General features: G+C 44.2%; 1 protein-coding gene across 1 annotated transcript; it reads right to left on the bottom strand.

The window, feature by feature from the left end:
• Positions 1–579: 579 nt before the first annotated feature.
• Positions 580–5828, bottom strand: CHCT1 (CHD1 helical C-terminal domain containing 1; the record flags this gene model as incomplete). The annotated part of the gene is made up of 5 exons (XM_084237951.1): positions 580–852; positions 2867–2966; positions 3655–3830; positions 4103–4204; positions 5778–5828. The coding sequence occupies 5 exons, from the start codon at positions 5826–5828 to the stop codon at positions 580–582; spliced, it is 702 nt and encodes a 233-aa protein (XP_084094077.1).
• Between the last annotated feature and the right edge of the window lie 15033 nt (positions 5829–20861).

Below are 20861 nucleotides of genomic sequence, written 5' to 3'. Positions count from 1 at the left end.
TCTCCACAGCACAGGGCGGAGAGGCTCCTTCATAGGTTTCGGTTTGGCAAAGGCCCCTTTCACTGAGAGGCTGTATTCACCAACCCCACAGCCTTGGTCCAGAGAGCCAGGCCAGGTGGTCACACAGCCATCCGCTGGACTTCCTCCTCACTGAAGGAATGAACCCTCCTTTAGCTCATGTTCCACCCAACACTGGCAGAGGGCGTCCTTTTGCTGCTGGGACACTTCCAGAGAGTCCTGTTCCTGGTGGCCAGAAACAGCCTCAGCACTGCTTCTAATCTTGTGCCTTTGTTTACATGGTAACTGAAAAATGCAGGAAACAAAACTATCAAGAGACCTCCACGTGGAGGGCGGCTGTACGGAACACTACAGGAAACACCAAAAACGTTAGTAGCCACGGCCAGCCCAGGCCGATGGGTGATTTCTCTCTCTAGTTTACCTGTAGGTCGCAACTCTCTGTAATAAGCTTACCTGGAGCGTGGGGAGAGACTAGGAAAAGGGGGGAAAAGTGGAGAAGGGGAAGGAAAAACAGGAAGAGAAATGCTGGGCCAAGGGAAGACGGAAGTGGGGAGAGGAGGGTCAGGAGGCTCCCGGGTGCAGCAGGCACCCGGCAAGGCCCTCCTCCCAGAGCTCGCCCACCACCCAGGCATCACCTCTCTTGATGTGGAGCGGGGACATTGGCTCCCCCAGCAGGGAGGCCTCGTGGTGGCCCGGGGCCTGCATCTTGGACAGCCTTTCCTTCATGCCGCTGATGTTGCCTCGCAGCCCCCAGGCGCTGCAGAGCTTGGGCAGACTGTCTTCCTGCTCGGCCAGCAAGGAGCTCTCCCGGGTGTCCAACGGGCAGAATGCCACCTGCAAGAGGCCTCGGTGTTGAAAGGAGTGTGGACAAGAGTGGGGCCCACCTTCCAGAGGACCTGCTGAGGCCTGGCTGCCCCGACATGTGCCTCACCAGAAGGACGGGGTGAGAGTCACAGACAGGAAGTGAAGGACCTAGGGGACATGGAGGCCGGTTGTCAACTGTCTCCTTGGTGATACATGTCCTCTCTTTATTGAGTTGCTGTCTTATTTGTAATGAAACAAGGGTATTTGTGTTGTTCCCTTAGCAAAATTAAAACTGAGACCCTGCAAATACCTTTTAAATTTTTCCTAACCAGTGAAATGATAGCTCCTTCTATTCAGAGAAGGAATCAGTGAAATGTTCCACAGATTCCACTAATGTTCAGAGCTGGAAACAGGCCCAGATTTGGCTAAAGCTGCATGGACGGTCCCCCCCTTGAAGGGGGGTTGGGGGGGCATGTTAGAGCTGGGGTCTCCTCAGAGCCAGATTAGGCTTGACTGGGTCTTCCCCCCTACTTGCATGTGGCCTGTGTCCAGTGTCGTCACCTCCTGACATTTGGCATCTTCATTTATAGTCCGTGGACAATAATTCTAATTACCACGTAGGTTACTTTTGAAGATCACAGGAGGAAACATGAAGGGCCTGGACATAGAAACTGTTACCTATAATTATTATTTTTAACTAGTGATTCTTAAAGTGTGTTCTGTGAACACTTGGAGGTCCCTGAAATTTTTTCAACCTCGCAGAGCCCCGAAAAGGAGGGGGAGAGAAACTAGGGGATTCTAATGTAACCTAGTATGGAAAGTTCATGAATATAAACCCGACAAGGCTACACACTGTATGACCTGACTCTGACATTCTGGCAAAACTATAGCAAAAAGATCGGTGCTTCTTTGGGGAGGAGAAAAGGTTAAATAGGTAGAGCACGGGGCTTTTTTTTTAGGGGAAGTGAAACTATTCTGTATGATACCGTAGTGGTGGATACATCTCATCGTACATTTGTCAGAACCTATAGAATGTGCAGCACAAAGAATGTAAATGCATATTGGCTTATCAGTGATGGCAAATACACCCCACCAATGCACGAAGCTATGGTAAGGGAAGCAGGAGGGGGAGATATACTCTACTGCCACTCAATTTTTCTATAAACCTAAACTACTTTAAAAGTTATGAATTTTTAAAAGTTAACTGATATTCAGGGGTGGTATAAAAAAAATCCACGATTATCCAAAAATGCTTCTCTTTTCCAACTCTATGGAGCAGGTTTTTTTCATGTACTTCAATCAAATCAATATACCACAAGAGATTGACCGCCTCAGCATATGTGACAATCCAGTTGTCTTCTACTAAACCAAATGCTACAGAGATTTGCAGAAGTGTAAAATGCCACTCTTCTCACTACCTTTCTTGTTTTGAGAAAGTTATTTTTCAAAAAGATTATTTATGTTAACATATAATGAATGCCTTGTTTCTGTTTTTAAGAGAGCTAGCAAATTCATATTTTTAAATTTTTTCTTTAACCTTAATTTCTAATAGATCAAATATCAAAAGAAATAAGCTACATAAACAAATGTTTTGGGAGGGAGGGGTGTTCTCAGTGATTTTTAAGAGGGTAGACATGACCTAGGACCAAAGTGTTTGAGAACCACTGCTTTCGGATAGTGCCAGGTCGGGCTCTGCGGACAGTCCCAGGAGCCTTTCCTAAGCTGTGCCTGTCTGCCTGGCCACCACTGTCCCTCCCTGGCCCCTCAAGAATGTCCCTGTCCCTGGTAACTTGGGGCCAGTGTGCAGGGTGAACAGAGAGTGAACACTAGAAGCTGAGTCTCTGCTCTCTTTAGCCAATCTGTGCTCACTGTAGGGGTTAAAATGAGGGGCACTGGGGTCGTTTCAGGCAGTGTGCCTCAGAAAGGACCCAGTGAGCACTGGTGTTATCAGAGGGCCCCTCCGTTTAGATCTTCCTCCAACAATCATACAATACGCCAGCCAACCCCTCAGCTGGATCCAGAAGAGCTCTCCTGCGAGCCTCACCAGGGACTTGGCTGTCTGGTTGCTCTTGGTGTACTTATAGAGCCTGCGAAGCTGCTTGGCCTCCAATTCTGAGAAGAGGGAGACAAATCTCCACAGCATCCTGCAGGGAGAGAAACACAAGTCTGAGGGAGGCTGTCCCCCTGGGACTTGGTTGGGGGCATGGAGAGGAAAGAATTTTTTTTTAAAGATTTATTTATTTATGCATACAAGAACTGGGGTACAGGCCAGAGGTGTGGGGAGTGAGAGGATTCACCAGAGACAGAGTGGGGAGCAGAACAGGCGGATTGACTGAAATACACTGCTGAGGGGAGCAGTGGGCAAGTCAGGAGAGGTCTGCTGCGCCATGTGGGTAGATCTCTGGCCAGCCAGGGATTGAACGCGTGCTGCAGAGGCTGCGGATAGCTTCATAGTGCTGTGCTTAACTCCTTACGCTAACAGGGAGGCCTGAGAGGGGGGAATTTGCCTTGAATACCTGGTCCTGGCAATGAGGACCTGTGCCACACACTTGAACAGTGGTTTTTCAATCAAAGAACATTCTTTTCAGGTCAGGAGAGGTCTTCGTGCACTGTGTGCACAGCCAAAGTGCCATCATTGCTGCCCTGAGTGACTAAGGGACCTATAATCTCCAGCCTATTCTCTCTCCCTCTTCACCAGCCTCACTCCGAGATCCCAACTCCTCTACATACTGGTGAAGAAGGGCTGGGGGATCTCAACTGAGGAGTGACCTTGAATGGAGAAGGGGTGGCCCAGGTGTGGGTGGAGTGAGGAGGACAAGGAGGCTGCCCTACTTTTTCCAGTGCTTGATTTCCCAGGCTCGGCAGTAGTGCTTCAGGAAGGTGTTAATGTGGTCCCCTAGGACCACCAGACTCTGCTTCATGTACTTTAGCTTCTTCTTCTGGGGAAGGTCCCTGGGCGGATGCAACTTTCTCAGGAACTTCTTCAGTGGCCTTAGATATTCTTTACACTGAGGAGACAACAGGTGATGTGAGATATCACAGGAGAAAAATGGTATAGGCTGCCCTGAGTGTCCAGCAGGTGGGCACGGCTACCGTCCTTGTCACCCAGGAGGGACTGTGTGTGTGAAGGGAGGAGTCTCTAGTCAACATTCTACTCTTCTTCCTTCCCAAGAGTATGACAAGAGGGAGCCTGTGACACGGGTGTGAGCTGTGATACAGGTCTCCTGCCTGGGGAGGAAAGCGGGGAGGGGGCAGGGTCTGGGGTGGGCCCCTTACTCACAATTTTGAAGGTGTCCTGGCCCAGGCCCTTGGCATGGCGCACAAGCGCATCCCTGGCAGGGGTGGTGCTGGAGCACCTCTCTAAGCAGGACACGTCCGTCACCTGGGGAGAGGCAGGGCACAGTGGTCAGCTGGGGGCTTCGGCTACTGCTTCTGTGGGGCGGTGCTGGGCAACCATGGCCCCAATGCCGGCCAAAACCCTTCTCACTTTCCCTATGACCTCTTCCTTGAGCCAGCACTGAGGTGAGGGAGCCCTGGGCCAAGATACCCATCTTTGAGAAACCCTGCTTAGAAAGCCAAGAATGCCCTACCCATTTCTTTTATAATAATTATAGCAGGCTACACTAGCTGACTTTGAAAAGCACTTGATAAACATTAACATATTTTATTCTCCCACAAACTGTGAGGTTAGCTATTATTACCCCTGATTACAGATGAGAGCACTGAGGCACCAAGGGATTGGAGGTCCTCAAATAACTTTGTTTCATTCAACTTCAGTTTATTATGACTTCCAGAGAAAAGAAATCTGGGCCCATATTATTGAATGTTGAACGTTGCTGATCATTCTACTTTGTTTTCTGCTTAGAGTTGCAGTTTCCAGGAACTTTGCATGTAGGTAACTCCCTGAGGGCATGAGCAGGGATTCATTCACCCATTCATTTAGCTGACATTTATTAAGTGCCTAAGCTTCAGGTCTACCTCTTTGCATGTCTAACCTTTAGCATCGTTCCATGCTAAGGTGTGCCCAGGAAAACCTGTGATGGTGATGGTAATAACAAGAAGGAAACTTTTGACAGCAAAAGTGGGACAAATAAAGCGGAAAATTAATAGACAAAGGGATTGAATTAATACTAGAAGTCAAGGACAGGATTAGACTAACACATTGACCTTTCAAAAGTCCCACAGAAAAAATGAGTATTAACTCCAGCCCGTATTCAAGGGAAACAAGGAAGACTCAGGACTAGACCACTCAGGATGAAGAGAGAAGGGCTAGGGAAGGAGGTGAGTGAGGAGGATATGGGACCAGGGTTCCTCTAGGAACTCCCAGAGGGGGAGTTCTGGCTAACCAACTCCATAAATACATTAGAGATATTACACAAGCAAACCATAACACACACACACACAAACACACACACACACATGCTCTTCTCTCTTCGTAACCAATGAGGTAAGACCCTTCTCCCATCATTTCCCCAGGAAAATATGTACTTAATAATCTGTTTGAATGAGTTAACCTTCTCTTGTCCTTTTTTTTTTTTAAAAAAAGATTTATTTATTTATACAAGCACTGGGTACAGTCAGAAGTGCGGGAGGGTGAGAGAATTCACCAGAGCCAGAGCGGGGAGCAGAGCAGGCAGAAGGACCAAAGCACACTGCTGAGGGGAGCAGCGGGCGGCAGGAGAGGTCTGCGCGCCATGTGGGACCCTCCTCTGGTGGCCGGGGAGCAGCCGGGGATCGAACCGGTGCTGCAGAGGCTGCGGGCAGCTTCGCAACCCAGTGCTCAACAGCTGCGCCACCGGGGAGGCCCCCTTCTCTTGTCCTTTTGACCTCTTGCTAAGCTCACGTGCTGCACCATTTTTGCTTCTCTTCCTTGATTTCATATTCTCTGCTTTCCAAAACAAACCTCTCAAGAACCCTCCCTGTCTCCCTCCATCACATCCTCAGCCCCATTTCACCGTCTCCTGTGGCTTATCCTCTTCACCACCTTGCCCTTCTGAGGCCTCCATCCCCACAGAGGCTCTAGCGGCCTCCAGCGCTGCACTCCGTCAGTCCCCTCAGGCTTCTGACTTGCTGCTTCTGTGACCTGAGCATCTCAGGGAGTGAGGCAGGTTGGCTCCAGAACTCTGAGCAAAACCATGGTAACTGCCAACACAGAGCCCAGCCCCCGCCCCACATCCTCATTCCTGGGGGTGGCCACCAGCCATCAACTTCAACTGGAAGCTGGACTAGGGAACTGAGCAAGATGTGCCAGGTAGCCCCATGATGGTGTCAGAGTTTACTACTGGCCAGTGGGGGCTGCCACCCCTTTTCCCAAGAGAACTGTCTGATGCTATTGATTTTGAACCCTGATAAGGCTTTTGAAGTAACAGTCCTAGGAGGTATCCTTCTGCCACCTCAGTTACACCATTGGCTGCTTGAAAGTGAAGACCAGGGTTTGTAACATTCTTTCCAAATCTGGACAAAGAACAAAGGACTTGGACACTTCTTTGAAAAAGGACTAGAGGGTGTGTTAAAAAAGCACAGGATACAGAAAATTTCTACTGTGACTGATCTTCTATCCCTCTGAGCCTCCAAGAAGTTAATAAGCCAATGGTGTTGGCTTGGGTGGTGGGACTGTTGGGGGAGGACAGGCATATCATAGTATAGACAAGCGTCATGTATCTCAACCTGCACAGCCATTTCCCCTGGGGTAGGTACCAGGAGTGATCTCATTTCATCAAGGAGTGGAGACACATATAGCTCCCGTAACTTACCCATGGTCCGTGGCCACTAAGTGGGGCATGCGGATTTGGGTCAAACTCTGGCTTTCTTCACCAATTCTGCCTTCCAGAGATCTAAGGCTAAGAAATTAAACTCCGCAAGGCTGGGGAAGGCAGGGGAGTGTGTGTGTTGGGGGAAGAGGGGTGTCACATCTGTTCTCTGCACCCTCTGGCTCAGGCGCTCCAAGACACCAGGACTAAGTGGAGATCCCGCCCCTGCTAAGGTACCAGCACCCCTTCACCTCCTTCATCAGCACACAAGGGGTGCTGTGGGTGGTGGTAAAATGATTGCAACCTTGGTTTACTCACTTAAACTGCATCTTCTTCCCTGGAACGCTGAACTCCATCTCCTGGCCCTTGCCTGCATGTCCTCTGGGTCCTCTTCTCCTGCCTTTGCCAGCACTGAGTCTGACCATCCGGGCTTGCGTCCAGCCACAAGATCTGCTCCCCCGCCCCGAAATCTAGAGGCAGTATTGACACATGACAGGGAGATGGTGGCTCAACATTCCTGGGGGACAATGTGACTCTAACTTTAGACTGGAAGGTATGTTCTCTGGGCTTTTTTTCAAGATTATTTTGTAGGCCCTCCCTAGTGGCCTAGGAGACAGTTATGGCCTGGGTTTGATCCCCGGCCAGGGAGCAACCCACATGGTGCAGCAGACCTCTCCTGTCTTGCCCGCTGCTCCCCTCAGCAGTGTATTTCAATAAATACATCTGTTCTGCTCCCCACTCTGTCTCTGGTGAAACCTCTCATCCCTGGCACCTTTGGCCTACACCCCAGTTCTTCTATAAATAAATAAATAAATAAATAAATAAATAAATAAATGTTTTGTGGCTAGTAAAAAAGATAGTTATATTGAAAAGAATGAGGGGAGAAGAGCTAATACATATCTATTGGGAGTGATAATTGGTCATGTAAAATGCTAAATATACACCTCTTTGACCCACAAATTCTACTTCTAGGAATTAGTTTTAAGGGGAGAAGATGTGTTTTTGAGGATAGTTACAATAGTGACAATTTGGAAACAAATGAAGGGTCATCAATAGAAAAGCGTCATGAGTAGCTAAGTTTTGGTACCTCCATACTTAAAAACATCACTATTAAATATTAAAATTAATGTGTAAAATACTTTACTACCAAAACACTATAAATAGTAATTAAAATTTTAAATGTAAAATTACTATATATTTAATGACATGGAAAACAGCATGATCCTATTTTGTAAGTATGCATTTATATAGGTATAGGGAAAAAAATCTTGAAGGATATGTTTCAAAATATCAAGAGTCATGCATTTTCTTTGCATTTGCCTACATCAAAAAAATAATATGCTTTATATTTACAGTCAGGAAAAAGAGGAGAGCTGTGTCTGTTTTTGAAAACCGCTTTAGGGGCCTCCCCGGTGGCGCAGCGGTTGAGTGCTGGGTTGCGAAGCTGCCCGCAGCCTCTGCAGCACCGGTTCGATTCCCAGCTGCTCCCCGGCCACCGGAGGAGGGTCCCACATGGTGCGCAGACCTCTCCTGCCGCCCGCTGCTCCCCTCAGCAGTGTACTTCGGTCCTTCTGCCTGCTCTGCTCCCCACTCTGGCTCTGGTGAATTCTCTCACCCTCCCGCGCTTCTGACTGTACCCAGTGCATGTATAAACGAAACAAACAAATAAATAAATAAATAAAAAACATGCCTCTATAAAAGAAAAAAAAAAGTAAATTTAAAAAAAAAAAGAAAAGAAAACTGCTTTAAGGAATAAATAACATCATCAAAGTGTTTTATAGTGCTAAGTTTAAAAAACAAAACACAAAAGAATATTGCATTATTTAACTCATACTTAGGTAAGTGGATAGGAATATGAACCAAGACTGGAAGAAAGGAGTTAAAAAAAAACCACAAGGAATTTAATTTATATATATATTCCTTCCCCCAGCCCAAATAATATCTAAAATTCAGAGAAGGCAAATAAATGTTTGAATCTCAAAGCTTATCTGTCCCTGCCTGCTTCCGCACCCTAATCCACCCCTTTTACCCTCCAAGAGCCTCCAAACAAGTCCGGCACTCTGGATGCCTTCCCTCTCCCCATAATGGTTTTATTATCACCCATAGGGAGTAGCCTGAAGAGATAATTGAACCTAAAGCCAGTCAGGAATAATGGACTCAATGTTAACTAAGGCAAAACAAAAATTTATTGCCTTTGGGAGACATTCTTCAAAATCCAGTTGGTTTGCATAAAATGACTCTATGGGAAAAATCAAGTCATTCAACTGTGTCAGTCCTCCAATATTTAATTAAAAAAAAAAAAGCAACAGGTCCTTCCTGGTGGCACAGGGGGTGAAGTCTCAGCACTATCAAGCTGTCGCCAGCCACTGTGGCCTGAGTTTTATCTCCCGCCACGGAGCTACCCACTCGGCACAGCAGACCTCTCCTGTCTTACCCGCTGCTCCCCATAGCAGTGTATTTCAGTTAATCTGTCTGTTCTGCTCCCCCACTCTGTCTTTGGTGAATTCCTCTTACCCCCCATACCTCTGGCCTACACCCCAATTCTTGTATGCATAAATGAATAAAGTAAATCTTAAAAAAATAAATAAAAACCAACAACTATGTGCCATGTACTTTAGGAAGATGGAGGTGAGGGTATTAATTTGTCCACATTCCACTTATACGGACTGCCAATCTCCTCCATGGTACATGGCACAAAGCCATTCATAATCATCGTGTGTCATCCCCCACTGCACATGATGGTGCTCATGAATTCTTGCTGTGTGTCCTGAACTGGGTGGACTTGGAAAGCGAATATGCCAATACTTCTTCTCACAGATGAAGATATTTATATTCTATAAAAGAACTCTCTATTCCTTTCTTTCATAAGAAATCCAAGGTTTTAGCATTTCCAAAAGAACCCTCTTGACCTTGCTCTGAATTACCCACTAAGTTGGATGCTGGGTGTATAGGTCGTGTGAAATTTCCCAGCTGATGGGCCTCTCTGGTGGCGCAGGGGGTTGATTTTAGTATATGTGCTGCCGAAGCGAGCACGGCGCAGGGGGTTGAGCGCAGCACTGTGAAGCTGTCCGCAGCCTCTGCAGCGCCGGTTCAAATTCCAGGTGGGCCAGGAAGATTCCCACATGGCGCAGCCGACCTCTCCTGTCTCGCCCGCTGCTCCTCTCAGCAGTGTATTTCTGGTCCTTCTGCCTGTTCTGCTCCCTGCTCTGTCTCTGGTGAATTCTCTCACTCCTCCCGTGCCTCTGGCCTGTACCCCAGTGCTTGTATAAATAAATAAATCTTTAAAAAAAAGAAAAAAAAATTTCCCAGCTGAGGACTAAGAATCCCAACCCCAAGGTCTCTAGGCTTTGAACCATTACCTAAGGCAGCGTTTCTTAACATGGGATCTGCTGGTGGACTTGAGAGAGTTGAAACTGTAGCTTTCATCAGATAATCAGAGAGGTTTGTAGATCCAAATAAGTTAGGAACCAGTGATATGAGAAGTCTAACCTGAGGGCATGGACCTTCTTCTCAGCAGTGGTTTTTCAGGTCAGATGAGTCTTTAAATCTGAGTTCTGGAGTCCCTCAAATGGAGACACTGTGAGAAACCTCAGAAAGGGCTGGTCTAGGCCTCCCTGGTGGCGCAAGGGGTTAAGCACAGCATTATAAATCTCTCTGCAGCCTCTGCGGTACCAGTTCGATCTCTGGCCGGCCAGGGAGCTACCCACATGGCACAGCAGACCTTTCCTGATTCTCCCACTGCTCCTCTCAGCAGTGTATTTCAGTCAGTCGGCCTGTTCTGCTCCCCTCTCTGTCTCTGGTGAATCCTCTCACCCCCCACACCTCTGGCCTCTACCCCAGTTCTTATATGCATAAATAAATAAATCTTTGGGAAAAAAATAGAAGAAAGGGCTAGTCTGGTGAGAAATAAGATGGAGGAAGAAGGCAAGGAGGTCATAAGCTTCACTAGCTGTATTCCAGATCCAGCCCAAGTAACTAGCAACCGCAAAGAAGGCCTGTAAGAGACTTAAATACACCCCAGGAAGCTGGAGTACTGTGTTCCTGCCCCCTTCTACACCCAGACCTTGAGGGGAAGTTCCCCTGTACTAACACAAAGGTGGGAGCCTGGCAGCACAGGGCCTGCCTTCTCCTCCCCCCTTAGCCAGACCCCGGCACATGGCTGCACACTGTTTCCAAAATAGTTCTCAAAAACATTTGGTACCTTTTACTTCACTTCTCGCTGATATTTACTGTTGTTTTCCATCTAACAGAGCCCTGGTTTAATTTCACTTTTTTTTCTTTTTGGTAGCAATGTTTTAATTAGGGCTTCATGTGCTCTAAAAATATCTTATCAGGGTATCAAAATAGCACTGCATCCTCAGAACACATTTCTAAACTGTCTAATGACATGCAAGCTTCTGCCATGATGTTGACTGCTGGGCCCAGTGATTTCCACCTATCTCTGTCTACATGGTTTTCCCTCCAAAAATGGGCTTCAGGGAGATGAGCAGGAGAGAATTGTATAGCCAATAAATATTGGAGCTAGAAAGGATTTTCAAGAGGAAAAATTGCCACCCTCAAATTTGCAGCAATATTTCCCTGAGGGAATGAATTCTCTCCTCCTCTCTTCTAAGACACCATATTTGGATCCCACACCTTCAGATGCAGACTTGGTGAGACTGGGGTTGGCTAGTAACAGGTTTTCCAGAATGAGAAAAATCCTAAGGAGAAAATCACCTGGTCTTAGAACTTCAGAATCAGAATCCATGAGGACCTGGGAATCAGTATTGTAAACAATGTCCCAGGCAAGTCTTATCATCAGACCAGTTTGGAAGACACGGGTGTAGTGATTCAAATCCCAAAGTGGCCTTTGTTTGGGTCTGATTGGGTAAATTAAAGACTCTCCAGTGTCATGCTAGAGCCAGACCTAATAGGCTCCAGCCTATTACCAGAGCTGATAATTAAAATTTCAGGAATTTTGTTAGTTGTTTGTTAAACACAGACATGTGAAAGCAGGGACTCAAACACCTACTTCTCATCAGTGCTCATAGCAGCATTATTCCCAATAGCCAAAAGGCAGAAAGTACCCACCTGCCCATCGACAATGAAGAGCTAAACACCATATGGTAGATGGTGTTTATTTTATTCAGTCATAAAGAGGATGGAATTTTCATACCTGCTATAAGATGGATAAATCTTGAAAATGTTATGCCAAGTGAAAAAATTCAGACATTAAAGAACAAATATTATGCAGTTCCATTTCTATTAAAATATCTAGTACAGACCAATTCATGGAGACCCAATGTCAACTAGAAGTTACTAGAGTCTGAGGAAGGAGGAATGATTCGAATTTCTGTTTGGGCTGATAAAAAATGTTCTGGAAATAGATCGTGGGGATGGTGAAATCACACTTGAATGTGTTTAGTGCCATCAAACTATGCACTTAAAAAGGGTTAAAATGGCAGATTCTACCTTCTGTATATTTGAGCACAGTAAAAAAGTTAAACTTTGCAACAAAAGAAATTAAAGGTCAAGTGATAATGGAATTATATTGAAAACAAAAAACCTCAAAACTCAACACTTCCTAATTTTTTCTACATTTTATAAATATCTGCTCTTGAGGTTATTTACATCCATTTTGTCTGCAGGGTGGCCTTCCCGACTGGCTGTGCTGCCAATGTCCCTTCCTAACTCTGCACTCAGTGATGTCACTGGATGTTGACTGCCATGGTGGGAGTGTTTACCCAACAGGAATTTAAAACGCTATAAATCAGGCTCCTCTCCTCCCCCACCAAGCTATTCGTTAAGCATTTACTGGTGCATTCCTGTCTCTAAGCCATAATTTCCTCTGTGAGGACTAAATATAGCTTACTAGGTGAGGTGTTGGATGTTAGCTAAAGTTATTGTGGTAATTATTTTGTACACATATCTTCTACACCTTAAACTAATACGATGTTATGTGTCAGTAGAAAATTAAGTTTAAAAGAGTGTTCACCTTACAGGTGCCATCTATGAACCCTGCACATAGTCAGGGTTTCGGTAGCATTATTCCCTTTTGCTAGAGATGTTGGACTCCTTGGGAGCAAATTTTGCTTAAATCAGCTCTATGACCTCCAGATCTCTATAACAAAGCTCAGTAAATGTTGACTTGAATAAATGAATGTGTGCCTGGATGTTACTGGTTGAATGGAGAAAACATCATTTTAATAGTGTGAGAATTAGGAATCAATTTCATGAGCTGCTGGATCAAAAGGTGAGATCTGAAGGCAAAATAGGATACTTATCACCAAAAAAGAGATACTGAGCTGCTCTGAAAGAAAAAAACAAGAAGAATTTTTAAAAAAGATTTATTTATCTATGCATACAAGAACTGGGGTACAGGCCAGAGGTGTGGGGGTCAGCAGATTCACTAGAGACAGAGTTGGGAACAGAACAGGCAGATTGACTGAAATACAGTGCTGAGGGTAGCAGTGGGCAAGGCAGGAGAGGTCTGCTGCGCCATGTGGGTAGGTCCCTGGCCAGGTATGAGACTAGTGCTGCAGAGGCTCTGCACATCTTTGCGTCTTAACCCCTTGTGCCACCAGGGAGGCCCAAAAAATGAGAAGAATTTTGGTCTTTGTTTTTGATCTAGGAAATGATACCAGAAGAAAGAGGGAGAGACCAAGACAGATCATGAGAGGGATGAGTTGGAAGTTGGGTAGGATGGAGACTCTGAGATGTTCCTGGGACAGAGTGGCCAAAAGGATGACTATGGATTGTATTCATTTGCTCTAATGTACAAGATACAACCCTTCGTTATAACCCTTCATTTTTTTCTCAACAGTCTTGGGCTTATATTTATTTATTTTTTAAAGATTTATTTATTTATGCATACAAGAGCTGGGGTACAGGCCAGAGATGCGGGGGGTGAGAGGATTCATCAGAGACAGAGTGGGAAACAGAACAGGCAGATCGACCAAAGTACATTGCTAAGGGGAGTAGCAGGTGAGTCAGGAGAGGTCTGCTGCACCATGTGGGTTGCTCCCTGGCCGGCCAGGGATGGAACTCGTGCTGCAGTGGTTGCGGACAACTTCTTTGGTTGCGTCTTAACCCCTTGCGCCACCAGAGAGGCCCAGAGCTTATATTTATTTTGGAAAAATAAGCAAAAACTGGGTTATCTGACTTTGGGACCAGGCTGCCAGTGACAAAAGAATAAAAGGGAGATATGGTACAGAGGAAAAAATGTGGCAGAGGCAGGAAATGTGATCACAAGGGATCCACCATGGAGATATAAATTCCTGAGGATTTGGAGATACCTTGAGAAGCACTTTGGAGCTGGGGGAATCTCAGCTACTAATGGGTTATATTCAATTACGTTGAAATTTTTAGAGCTGTGTAGTGTTCCAGTGGGCATAAATACATTTTGACTTATTCCTGCAATTCAGAGGGTTAGACTTTAAGAAGATTCTTTATCTTTTTGGACTCCAACTTAAATTTTATGGATAAATCCATAAAACCCAAGACCATTAGAGTGTCCAATTACCCTGCTCTCTTAGGAAATGGCATTTGATACCCATCAAAATCTAAACTAGACAAAGAATAGAGACAAAAAGGGAATTGTAGAAACTTTATGGTGGAGAAGACTGGTAGAGAATACTTCAATCTAGTGATGAAGGTGAACTTTGCAATGATGTTATGGATGCCCAGATGGGAGGTATGATGCCCAGATATGAAGTATGAGGTGATAAGGATACTTCACCTCTGCAGTATTCTTTAAGAAAAAAAACCCCAGAGAGGATTAATAATTACCACAATAACAAAATAATTACCACAATAACTTTAGCTAACATCCATAAACCCAGAGAGGAGATATTTTCTTTTTTTTTTTTTTATATTCATTTCTCAATTTTTTTTTATAGAGGCATGTTTTATTTATTTATTTGTTTGTTTGTTTGTTTTGTTTATACATGCACTGGGTACAGTCAGAAGCGCGGGAGGGCGAGAGAATTCACCAGAGCCAGAGCGGGGAGCAGAGCAGGCAGAGTGACGAAGTACACTGCTGAGGGGAGCAGCGGGCGGCAGGAGAGGTCTGCGCGCCATGTGGGACCCTCCTCCAGTGGCCGGGGAGCAGCCGGGGATCGAACCGGCGCTGCAGAGGCCATAGGCAGCTTCGCAACCCAGCGCTCAACCACTGCGCCACCGGGGAGGCCCTCTTTTTTTTTTTTTTTTTTTTTTAAAGATTTATTTATTTGTTTATTTATTTCAGAAGCACGGAAGGGTGAGAGAATTTACCAGAGCCAGAGCAGGGAGCAGAACAGGCAGAAGGACCGAGGCACACTGCTGAGGGGAGCAGCAGGCGGCAGGAGAGGTCTGCGAGCCATGTGGGACCCTCCCCCGGTGGCGGGGGAGCAGCCGGGGATCGAACCGGTGCCTCAGAGGCTGTTGGCAGCTTCGCAACCCAGCGCTCAGCCGCTGCGCCACCGGGGAGGCCCGAGAGGAGATATTTTCTATGAGATACCTGGCTAGTATTCCTCATGACAGTCAAGATCACGGAAAACAAAGGAAGACAAAGAAACTCTCAAAGTCTAGTCAAGATTGAGGCGACACGACAACCAAATGCAATGTGGAACTTTGAGTTGGGTCATGGGATAGAATGTGAACGTTAATGGAAAAGATGGCCAGATCCAAATAAAATCTGGTGTTAATAATAATATACCATGTTACTTTCTTAGTTTCAGCAAATGTACCATGATAGTATGTTAAAAATGGTGGAACTTGAAGCACCAAATAGAAACTCTCTATACAATCTTTGCAACTTTTCTGTAAATCAAAAAAATCTCCCAATAAAAAGACTTAAATTTTTTTTAAGATTTATTTATTTATGCATACAGGAACTAGGGTACAGGTCAGAGGTGTGGGAGGTGAGAGAATTCACCAGAGACAAAGTGGGGAACAGAACAGGCAGAATGACTGAAATACACTGCTGAGGGGAGCAGCGGGCGAGGCAGGAGAGGTCTGCTGAGCCAAGTAGGTAGCTCCCTGGCTGGCCTGGGATCGAACTCGGTGCTACAGAGGCTGTGGATAGCTTCACAGTGCTGTGCTTAACCCCTTGCACCACCAGGGAAGCCCCCAAATAAAAAGGTTTTTAATAAAAAATATCTGAACTACATGGCCATTAGTCTCACCCAGTGAGCCCATATATTCTGATGTTCTGAGCTTCTCTGTTTGAGGAAATATAATTAATTATATGGTTTGCTTGTGCTACATGTCAGTGTGTTTCAAGGCATCTTCATTTACCACATTGGTGAAGAAACAGAAAAAAGATGCATTTGGAAACTTGGTCCTATGAAAAACATTCTCTTTTAAGATGCTTCAGTAGAATCAAACCTGGCTTCCTTTCTAGGCCTGCACTCTGAGATGAATTATCCTTTGATGTTTCCTTGGTGCAGCAGTTGTATATTGAGCTAGAAAACACTCTGTATAGTTCATAAGAAGGGAAAGCCAATACAAGGGCGAGAAGCAAGCAGGTTTCATTTGGAAGGAGCTTATAATTAGTGGAAAGTTTCAAAACCACATTCATCACAATGGTACAAGCGGGTGATGCCTCCATAAGTCCAAAACCCCCCGGGCTCAGGTTGAATCCAAAGGGTTGGTGAGAAGTCTTAGGTGAGAATGGTTTTCTCACCTAAATAACTTACAGGCCAAATTGGATTGGTAAAGAAGAATTATTAGCACTTTTCTTGGTGGGAGGAACAGCACAGGCAAAGTCAAGAGTTAAGATAGATGAATTGTACAGAGAAGAGAATCATATTCACTTGACTGAGTAGAGAAGCCAGCTTAGTTAAGAGATGAGAATATCAAGGAAGGGAGTCACCCAAGCGAAGGGCAGCTTCTCTGATGTCATCTATAAGTAGTGAGTCATGTGAGTGAGGGAGGAGGGATGGGACAGAGAAGGGAAGTGCAAAGAGAAAGGGAAAGAAGAGGAATCACTCACAAAGGGTGTGGCAAAGTCTGGTGTTTGTGGGTATAGTTTCTCCACCCCTTTGGTTTAAGAAATATGATTTGTCACTTGTGAAAGCAAGTGAGCAAGACTTCGTGTTTATAGCACTAGTCTGTGTGCTTTCAATGAAGCAGAGAATTCATTTACCAAATAGAAATTGAGCATTTACATCGGGCCAACCGCTATCCTTGACCCTGAGTATGCAGAAGTGAGAAAAATAAGCCCAGTTTCTGCCTTTGGGAGAACTGGCTGTGTAATGGAGGAGAAAAACATCAGCCAGGTAATCCCAGAAATGTGTCATAGTGATAAGTGGACATTAAATCTAATGAGTACTATAACGGAGGAACCTGCTGACCAAGAAAATCTTCAGATTACTAACTTAGTTTCCTAGGCTCACTGATGCTAGTAGGGGAAAAACTCTAATAGGAACCAAGATGATTCTATATCATGGAGAAAATTTCTCCCAATATGAAAGACAATAACCATTTAGGTATGTATATTTCATGGGACATTTTTTTTTCAGTTAAAAAATAAACTTATGGGTAAACTTTATATAAATTATAATAACATGATTTTATATTATAATTTATATAAAATGAACCCATTCCAAGTGTAGAATTCAGTGAGTGTTAACAAATATACCTTTATAACTTGTATACTGCAATCAAGGTATAGAACATTTCTCTCACTCCCAAAAGTTCTTTTTTGTCTGTCGCCACTAACCTTGACTCCTCTTTCCCCTGTCCTTATTGCCAGCCTGAGGCAACCATTGGTCTGCTTTCCATCATCTTCAATGGAATTTTCTATGGTTTCATATCAATAAATCATACAGGTTGTACTTTTCCCTGACTGACTTGTTTGGCTCTGCAGACTGTTTTTGAAATTCATCCATGTTGTTGCATATATTAACAGTTCATTCCTTTTTATTGCTGAGTTGGATTCCATTGTATGAATATACCAGTTTGAAAGGGATTGTTGTTTTTTAACATATAGCTATTCAGTTGTTCTAGCACTATTTGTTGAAGAAATTCTTGCCTTAGTATTCTATTGCTGGGAAACACATTGTTTTCAATTCAATGGCTTAATGCAATAAGTACTTGTTCCACTCAATCTCTGTGAGTTATGAATCCACCAGTGTCTTTTCTTGGTGATCTTTTGATTCAGTGTTTCTTTTTTTTTTTTTTAACTTATTTATTTATGCATACAAGGGCTGGGATGTAGGCCAGAGTTGCAGGGGGGTGAGAGGATTCACCAGAGACAGAGTGGGGAGCAGAAAAAGTGGATCTACTAAAATACACACGGGTGAGACAGGAAAGGTCTGCTGTGCCATGTGGGTTATATCTCTGGCCGGGGATCAAACTTGTGTTGCAGTGGCTGCAGATTGTTTCATAGTGCTGAGACTTATTCCCTTGTGCCACCAGGGAGGCCCTGATTCAGTATTGAAGTTGTGAAGCTAACCGCAGCCACTGCAGCACGAGTTCGATCCCCAGCTGGCCAGGGAGCTAAGCCACATGGCTCAGCAGACCTCTCCTGTCTCACCCCCTGCTCCCTCAGCAGTGTATTTCAGTCAATCTGCCTGTTCTGTTCCCCACTCTGTCTCTGGTGAATCCTCTCACCCTCCACACCTCTGGCCTGTACCCCAGTTCTTGTATGCCTAAGTAAATCTTAAAAAAAATGTTAGCCAGGGCTACAGTCATCTGAAGACTTGACTGAGGCTGGAGGGTCCACTTCCAAGATCACTCACTTGCAAATCTGGCAACTGAGTGCAAGTTGTTAGCAGGAGGCTGCAGTTCTTCACCACCTAGACCTCTCCACATGTCATTATGAGTCTCCTCACAAAGACAGTCTTGTCAGACTTCTAACCTACAGAACTATAACATAATAAATTTGAGTTATTTTAAGTCAATTAAGTTTGTAGTAATTTATTACTACAATAGAAAAAGAACACCCTAGTTCATAACAGGCATTGCAACTTCTGCCTTTTTTCTTTCTTTTTTTCTGATAATTTGTTCTGGGGGAAGCCAGCTGCCATGTTGAATTTTTCATTTCAGATGAACTTCTTTTCACATTTAGAAATTCTATTTGGCTCTTGTATCTTCCATTTCTTTCCTCATTATGATCTGTTCATGTTTTCCTTTAATCACCTCAGTATACTTTTTTTTAAAGTTTTATTTTATTTTTTTATGTGTACAAGAACTGAGGTCTAGGCCAGAGGTGTGGGGAGGTGTGAAGATTCACCAGAGACAGAGTGGGAAGCAGAAAGGCAGACTGACTGAAATACACTGCTGAGGGGAGCAGCAAGCAAGAGAGAACTGCTGCACCATGTGGGTTAGCTACCTGGTCAGGGATCAAATTCATGGTGTATTGGCTGGCGATCGCTTGATAGCACTGTGTCTTTAACCCCTGTGCCACCAGGGAGGCCCGCTGTTTTATCATTCTTGTCTGATTGCATCATCTTTGTCATTTCTGGGTCTGTTTCTGTTGATTGATTTTTCTCCAATTTTTTTCCTGTTTCTTGGCATATAGAGTAATTTTTTTTATTGGATGTTATGATGTTACTGTTGAGTATTTGGATTTTTGTAGTCTTCCCTTACAGAGTGTAGCCTTTTTTTTATTATTTACAGGACAATTAAGTTTCTATCTGATTAGTTTGTTGTTTGAGGCTTGTTGTTAAGCTTCATTGAAGCAGGTGTAGAATATATTTTACTCTAGGGCTAGTTTGGATTTATAAATAATGCTGGACTCTTCTGAGAATAGGTCTTCCTTCTCTGGTTAGTCAGAATTCGAATGTTTCCACCCCAGTATAAGTTCTGGGAATTGTTCAGTTACATGCATTTGATATTTCTTGCTCAGCCTCCTGGAATGTAACTCTTTGTATGGTCACATTAGTATTCAGCAAGGATATCATAATCACATGTAAATCTATCACAACCATGCAAGAAAGACCCCAAATGGGTTTTTAAAGCTCTCTTTTTTTTAAGCATACCCTCTTCCATTTTGTTATTCTGTGTAGCAACTTCCAGCTGCCTCCATTTCTATAAACTCCAGTCTCTGTCTCCTCAACTCAGTGAGACGGTCATGTTTTGAATTTACGATCCGGAATGTGCCTCTAGGCAGAAAGCCAGAGCAATTGTAGAACTTACCTCATTGTTTGCCTTCTCTCAGTGATGCCAGTTCTGTGCTGCCGATTGTTCAATGTCCGAAAACAGTTATTTTTATATATTTTGTCTGTGAATTTATGGTAGAAAGGTAAAAATCCATTTCATTTTACTCCATCATGGTCAGAAACAAAAATACTTTGCTACATGGTCATTTGATTAGCATAGATCAGTTTTTGAGAAACCAGTGAGTCTGAGAAAATGGAGCTTGTAAACTTAAAATTTTCTCAACTGAGGTCCTTGCACTAAAATTGGTGTCAATTCAGGAGACCTCTTCTGGACAGCCAAAAGCCTTCCCAAGTAACATCTCACACCCTTATTTCTTGTATAAAATAGTTATTTGACAAATGTTTGTTAAGAAATTAGGGGGGTCTCCCTGGTGGCACAGAGGTTAAAGACAGTGCTATCAAGCTATTGCCAGCCACTGCCACATGAGTTTTATTCCCCAGCCAGGGAGCTAGCCCACATGGCACAGCAGACCTCTCCTGCCTCACCTGCTGCTCCCCTCAGCAGTGTATTTCAGTAGATCCGTCTGTTCTGCTCCCCACTCTGTCTCTGGTAAATCCTCTCACCCGGCACACCTCTGGCCTACACCCCAGTTCTTGGATGCATAAATAAATAAATTAAAAAAAATTAATTACTGAATGAATATAATTAAATTTAAGCATCATTTTTCTAGGATCCAGAAGAAAGGCCAGACTGATTTTGTCCTATCCTAAGAATTTAGTAACTCCTTGATCTGTGAGTCTAATGGTAGAGAAGTTATCTAATCATACTCATCATGAGAAACAAGACTAATTTATCAAAGAATAAATGTTTACCATATTATGGATAAATAATATAATGATGCCAATGTTCTCAGTAAGGAAAAATAACTCACAAAGTAACAATATGCGTAGGTTTGTACTTTACTTTCTAATCCACAAGTAACTATAGGTTATAGGCATAATTGCCTGTGTTCAATTCCCGGTTCCATCACTAACTAGTTGTATGACTATGGGCAAGTTATTTAAACTTGTTGGACCTCAATTTTCTTCATCTGTAAAACGGAGGTGATAATAACATATACTTCATACTTGTTGTGAAGATTAAATAATTTAATAATATATGTGAAAGGCCTTAAACCAGTGTCTGACATGTATAAGAATGCAACAAATGCTAGTAATTATTATA

The sequence above is a fragment of the Talpa europaea genome (genome assembly GCF_964194135.1).
Source record: "Talpa europaea genome assembly, chromosome: 7".
Taxonomy (NCBI): Eukaryota; Metazoa; Chordata; class Mammalia; order Eulipotyphla; family Talpidae; genus Talpa; species Talpa europaea.
The sequence above is the reverse complement of the archived record's forward strand: the minus strand, read 5'-3'. Positions and strand labels throughout refer to the sequence as shown.